The 6,754-nt window shown below is 47.6% G+C and overlaps 1 protein-coding gene across 2 annotated transcripts in view; it reads left to right on the top strand.

The window, feature by feature from the left end:
- The window catches only part of slc44a1b (solute carrier family 44 member 1b), a 30,475-nt gene extending 24,569 nt beyond the window's left edge, over positions 1–5,906 (top strand). The window contains exons 15-16 of one of the 2 annotated variants that reach the window (XM_084718501.1): positions 1,139–1,237; positions 5,714–5,906. In XM_084718501.1, the coding sequence (XP_084574627.1) occupies positions 1,139–1,237; positions 5,714–5,737 (123 nt within the window). In that variant the 3' untranslated portion in view covers positions 5,738–5,906. Of the gene's footprint in view, positions 1–1,138; positions 1,609–5,713 lie in introns of those variants that run through there. The other variant, XM_084718500.1, reaches the window with a different exon arrangement.
- Positions 5,907–6,754: the final 848 nt, after the last annotated feature.

The following is a 6,754-nucleotide window of genomic DNA, read 5'->3' as shown; positions in this document are numbered from 1 at the left end:
CGCACATATTATCATTTTATGAAAATGAACAGAGAAGTGGACTCACTGATGTCCACCAGCAGCTCTGAGGGAAAATGTCTTCTCTGCAACTTGTCTTTAGTCTCTCAGGAACTCAGTGGTTGTTTTTTATCTGCATCATGGTCCACAGATCAATGCAACATCATGACATCATGACTGTAAACTTTACAAACCGAGTCTCTAAATCACCACAAACCACAAAACTAACAGTGATGGAAGCAGAGAGGAGGGATAGAAACGGAGCGCAGCTGACGCGCCGTCAGACGCTTCACCAGAGCGCACCGCGGGGCTGACGCGCCGTCACACGCTTCACCAGAGCGCACCGCGGGGTTGACGCGCCGTCAGACGCTTCACCAGAGCGCACCGCGGGGTTGACGCGCCGTCACACGCTTCACCAGAGCGCATCGCGGGGCTGACGCGCCGTCACACGCTTCACCAGAGCGCATCGCGGGGCTGACGCGCCGTCACACGCTTCACCAGAGCGCATCGCGGGGCTGACGCGCCGTCACACGCTTCACCAGAGCGCATCGCGGGGCTGACGCGCCGTCACACGCTTCACCAGAGCGCATCGCGGGGTTGACGCGCCGTCACACGCTTCACCAGAGCGCATCGCGGGGCTGACGCGCCGTCACACGCTTCACCAGAGCGCACCGCGGGGCTGACGCGCCGTCAGACGCTTCACCAGAGCGCACCGCGGGGCTGACGCGCCGTCAGCAGCCCGACAGAAGAGACGAGGAGAGATAATTGAAGTATAGGGTTAGCTTCGTGTCGACAGCGTTCATCATGACGTGAAGACAGGAGGAGTTTGAGACGTCCTCACTGTCTCATTGTTTTATTATTTTATTACTGTGAATAACAAACAATAGAGTAATAGTAAATAAAATAGTTTGTTTTATTTTCCTAAAAACACCCCTCAGCTGTTCTAAAATCGCTGTAAACCTTGGCGCCCTCCAGGGGCTTTAATGACTTCCTGTTGACATTTTAAATTTAAACACCTATGGGACCCGCCCAGCATCGTGCTGAAGAGAATTATGGGGGTTTGTTTGTCCTTCTGACTCCACCTCTCTGTCTTCCCTTCCCTGTGACCCCTCCCCTCCCTCATGTGGCCCCACCCCTGCAGGAGTTTGTGGAGAGCAGCCGGCGGTTGGAGCGGGCGGTGGAGCGTGGGCGGAGCCGGGTGAAGGAGGTGGTGTCGGAGGGGGCGGAGATGAAGCCCATGGTGAGTGACTGTAGCGGCGGTGAAGGGGGCGTGGCCAGGCGGAAAAGCACATCGGACGAGGCGGGGACAGGGCTGGACGCAGGTGGGGGGGAGTGGGAGGAGCTTCAGGAGTTCCAGGTGTACTACCTGCTGGTGGGGGTGCTGGTGGACTGGGTGCTGACGGAGCAGAGCGGTTTTGTCCTCTGTCTCAGCGAGGACGTCGTCCTCTTCCTCTGTGTCTACCTGCCCACTTCCACCCTCTTCCTGTTTGTCAGCCTGCTGCACGCGCCAAGCCCCGCCCCCTGCAGCACCTGCACCAAATCAGCCACTGTCACCGCTGCCTGCTAACACACGTGCTAATGGATGCATGCTAACAGACGCTTGTCCTGAGCATGCTAACCTGCCTCATCATCATCTCACCATCATCTTCATCACCAGCCTCTTCATTGACTTTCTGTTTATTTTTAATTTTATTTATTTATTTTTTACTTTTGTATTTTTGAATTTGAAACATTTTGTAATGAATTTATAAATGTTGCTGCAGCTCTTTGTTTGTTTGTTTGTGTTTTTGGCCTTATATATATTTATTTATTTGTCTGTTTGTTTATTTTCTCACCGTGGTGCCTTCAGGACTCAGCAGATAAAGAACTCAGTGATGATGATGATGATGATGAAGCTTTCTGCTCCTCTTCTGTTTACATGAACATGTTTGTGATCCAGCTTCAGACTCGAGATATTTAATGTTCAAACTGATAAACTTTATTGTTTTGTCGTTCTGTTGGGACAGTTTACTGTGATACATCAGCTGTTCTTTCAGCGTTTTGGACCAGAGGAACAATAAAGTTTTATCGGTTTGAACATTAAATATCTCGTCTTTGTTCTGGGCTCAACTGAATATGGGTGGAAAAGTGTTTTTTAAATATCCGAAAATGGTGAAAAATTAGTTCTTTCACAATTTTGTCAGTTGAAAAATAGTCTGAAAACGATTTTCAGATCACTGGATTCTGTTTTTCTTTTATTCTCCACAACATCCCGACTCTTTTGTTTGTAATTAAATGTCTCAGGTGTTTGACAGCAGTTTGACAGTTGGAACAAAAAAAAAAAGTTTGTTTGAAGTTGCTTGTTAGAAAAAGTGTCTGCTGGGTCCTCGCTTCCACTGGAACCTGCTCTGCTTCCTGTAAAGCTGGTCAGACACTGTACAGTTTTATTTTTTGGTAAATCATCTGCGATGTGAAGCCAAATCTCACGTCGGTCTGATCGGTCACATGGAAAATAAAACAGCCCATCAACCTGCAGATCATTCGAACTGTTGACAATTGTCAATAAAGATTTGTTTGAAAGCTCAGAGGCAGCTAGAAGTTTATTTGTTAGCGATAATGCTAACAAGTCAGAACCGTGCTGCCCGGTTCGTCTGTCCAAACTTTAAAACGTGGACAGTCCGACTCGAACTTCTAGCAGAGAGACCTGCAGATAAGCTAGCGATGTTTTTACCGTCCGTATTTGTGTCGTGTCTCCGTGGCAACAGGCTCTCTGTTTGGTGCAGACGCAGTTCAGACTTGAGACCTCAGAAGTTTCATAGTTTACTGCATTCTGGTGAATTTTAAAGAATAAAAATAACAAAATAATGTATTTTTTGGCCACCAGATGCTGCAGACGACCTGAAACTGACAGCACTCCACTTTTAAATTTAATTACAATAACACTGAACATTTATGTCTTTTTAAGAGTTTACATGTTCAGAAAATATTTGTCCCTTTCCTTTAAATCTTTCCATGAGAAATGGGACCTTTTTTCTGGATGTTTGATATTTGCAGCAGCATTTCTCTGCTGAGGAGGACGAGGTGTGAGCGTTAATGTCTTCAGGAGACGTGGCAGCTGTCTGCAGCTGTTTGCAGCTGTTTGCAGCGTCACGTTAATGAGACAACGTTATTGCAGCTGGAAACAGCTGTAGGACTTTATAAACTCTGTACAGCAGTGGTTCCAAACCTCATGAAATAAAATAAGTCAGATATTTACTGAGCCAGATTGTATAGGAAGTTAATGATTAGTCACTAAGATTGATTGGTAATAATTAATCAGTAGTCTAGAAATTACTTTAATTGCACTTAAACTTAAAAAAGAAAAAAACAAGAAAATGAAATATTATTAAATATGAATGATTAATCAATTAATCAATTGTTAGGATTTTCAACTACGAGTTAAGGAGAATGTACAAAATTCTCAGCCGGTGACACGTTTAGAAACATGAAACGTTTTGGTTGATAAAAGCACAGAAGACGTGAAATCATCTTTTAAAAAAATATAAATATGTTATTAACACAGCTGGAACAGACTGGAACAGACTGGGAACAGATTGGAACAGACTGGGAACAGACCGGAACAGACTGGAACAGACTGGGAACAGACCGGAACAGACCGGAACAGACTGGGAACAGACTGGGAACAGATTGGAACAGACTGGGAACAGACCGGAACAGACTGGAACAGACTGGGAACAGACCGGAACAGACCGGAACAGACTGGGAACAGACCGGAACAGACTGGGAACAGATTGGAACAGACCGGAACAGACTGGGAACAGACCGGAACAGACTGGGAACAGACTGGGAACAGATTGGAACAGACTGGGAACAGACCGGAACAGACTGGAACAGACTGGGAACAGACCGGAACAGACTGGGAACAGACCGGAACAGACTGGGAACAGACTGGGAACAGACCGGAACAGACTGGGAACAGACCGGAACAGACTGGGAACAGACCGGAACAGACTGGGAACAGACTGGAACAGACCGGAACAGACTGGGAACAGACTGGAACAGACTGGGAACAGACTGGAACAGACTGGGAACAGATTGGAACAGACCGGAACAGACTGGGAACAGACTGGAACAGACCGGAACAGACTGGAACAGACTGGGAACAGACTGGAACAGACCGGAACAGACTGGAACAGACTGGGAACAGACCGGAACAGACCGGAACAGACTGGGAACAGACCGGAACAGACTGGGAACAGATTGGAACAGACCGGAACAGACTGGGAACAGATTGGAACAGACCGGAACAGACTGGGAACAGACTGGAACAGACCGGAACAGACTGGAACAGACTGGGAACAGACCGGAACAGACCGGAACAGACTGGGAACAGACCGGAACAGACTGGGAACAGATTGGAACAGACCGGAACAGACTGGGAACAGATTGGAACAGACCGGAACAGACTGGGAACAGACTGGAACAGACCGGAACAGACTGGAACAGACTGGGAACAGACCGGAACAGACCGGAACAGACTGGGAACAGACCGGAACAGACTGGGAACAGATTGGAACAGACCGGAACAGACTGGGAACAGACCGGAACAGACTGGGAACAGACTGGAACAGACCGGAACAGACTGGGAACAGACTGGAACAGACTGGAACAGACCGGAACAGACTGGGAACAGACTGGGAACAGACTGGGAACAGACTGGAACAGACTGGAAGCAGCTGGAACAGACTGGAAGCAGCTGGAACAGACTGGAACAGACTGGAAGCAGCTGGAACAGACTGGAACAGACTGGAACAGACTGGAACAGACTGGAACAGACTGGAAGCAGCTGGAACAGACTGGGAACAGACTGGAACAGACTGGAAGCAGCTGGAACAGACTGGAACAGACTGGAAGCAGCTGGAACAGACCGGAACAGACTGGGAACAGACTGGGAACAGACTGGGAACAGACTGGGAACAGACTGGAAGCAGCTGGAACAGACTGGAAGCAGCTGGAACAGACTGGAACAGACTGGAACAGACTGGAAGCAGCTGGAACAGACTGGAACAGACTGGAAGCAGCTGGAACAGACTGGAACAGACTGGAAGCAGCTGGAACAGACTGGAAAGAGTTTGACTCTGACTTTGGAAAGATAAACAAACCCTGAAATTGAGATTTTAGTTGACATGTAAATCTGATTTTGAGGACCTCAGAAGTCTTGCAGACCCTCTGTGATCTCTGACGCGGCCCTCAGGAGGCCCTGACCCCAGGTTGGGAACCGATGCTGTACAGAAACAGGTTGTGAAAATTAAAAAGTAAAAAGGTGTGAAAGTTTCTGAACAGGAGGAAACCAGCAGAGGGAAATAAAAATCAGGGGTTCAGGCAAATCGACTCACCAACATTTAACACGTTAAAAATTCGGCAGCTCGGGAGCAGCTGATTGGTCCTCGCTCCCTCCTGCACGCTGCACGCCGTGTCGTACAGGATGACCAGATTTATTGATCTGAAACGTTTGGAGCGACTGTGATTTTAGAGACGATGTGAAAGAAATAAAATACTTTATATTTCACCACCTGACTTCCCATGATCCTCCACTCTCACCTCCATCCTGTGTCTTTGTGTGTGTGTGTGTGTCTTTGTGTGTGTGTGTGTGTCTTTGTGTGTGTGTGTGTGTGTGTGTGTGTGTGTGTGTGTGTGTTTGATGAAGAACGTTTTAACTCCATGTTTCCTGTTTCAGGCTCCGGGGACGAGTTCAGCTTGACCAAAATCAGCCAATGGGACTTCTTAAAAAAAGAGACATTCCAAATGTTTATTTTTACCAACGTGTAACATGTTTACTATGGTTTCACTCCAGGGAAAACGATATTTTAATAAGAAACTGTAAAAACGTAACAATGTAATGAAGCACTTTATATTGAAGCGCTGCAGATTTTAAACCGGCTGATGCATTTTTTCGTAGTGATGTCCTTTTTTATAAAACGACGTGTCACTGAACTCATCGTCTGCGCTCACACTTCAGTTCTGACCCCGTTTCCTCACCCGTCACCTGGATTCCATGTTGGGTCAGGAGCGCTGTGATGTCATCAGGGAGTGGAGTCTGCGGACAGGTGAAACGGCAGCCATACAACTCCGTGTCTGATTGGTTGAAGGGCGGGGTCAAAGGTCAGACAGGCTGACGGGACACACTGCGAGCACATGGATCGATCAATATATCTGATTGATTATCCATCAGACTTCATTTGAGAGCGACCGGATTTAGTTTGACTCATTCGGTCACTAACCCACACAGAACCGTGGTTCTGCTCTGTTCTCCCTGGAACAAGCTGCCTTTGATTTTTATGAATTATACAAAAAAATCACAACTTTCTTTTCTAATTTTCTTTTTGTCCTGGAATTTCACTGCAAAAAAAGTTTTGCAACATGTATCACTTTTTTAAGAAAAGTGGCTGTGAAATCAGAAATTTCAGGCTTCAATAATCTCAAAAAAGACCCGCGAAGTCCTGGAGGGACTGGGAACTGGTTCCATTCCAGTTTGCTCACTTACCCCTAATTTACACCAGGTGCAGCTGCGCTGCGGCTGCGGCTGCGGCTGCGGCTGCGCTGCGGCACTCGGGACACAGAGATACGCTTCCATTCGAGTCAGTGCTGTAATTTACACCAGGTGCGGCGCGGCGCTCTGCAGAGAATACGCAGCAAGTCTATTTTTGATGGATGGCGCGTCAGTTGGCACAGAGCAGGTCGAATGGGTAGGAAGTCAGGCACAGAAAACGGGAGAATC

The sequence above is a fragment of the Lutjanus erythropterus genome, chromosome 5 (assembly GCF_056507025.1).
Source record: "Lutjanus erythropterus isolate fLutEry1 chromosome 5, fLutEry1.hap2, whole genome shotgun sequence".
Taxonomy (NCBI): Eukaryota; Metazoa; Chordata; class Actinopteri; order Lutjaniformes; family Lutjanidae; genus Lutjanus; species Lutjanus erythropterus.
Note: the sequence above shows the minus strand (reverse complement) of the source record. Positions and strands in the feature narration are given on the sequence as shown.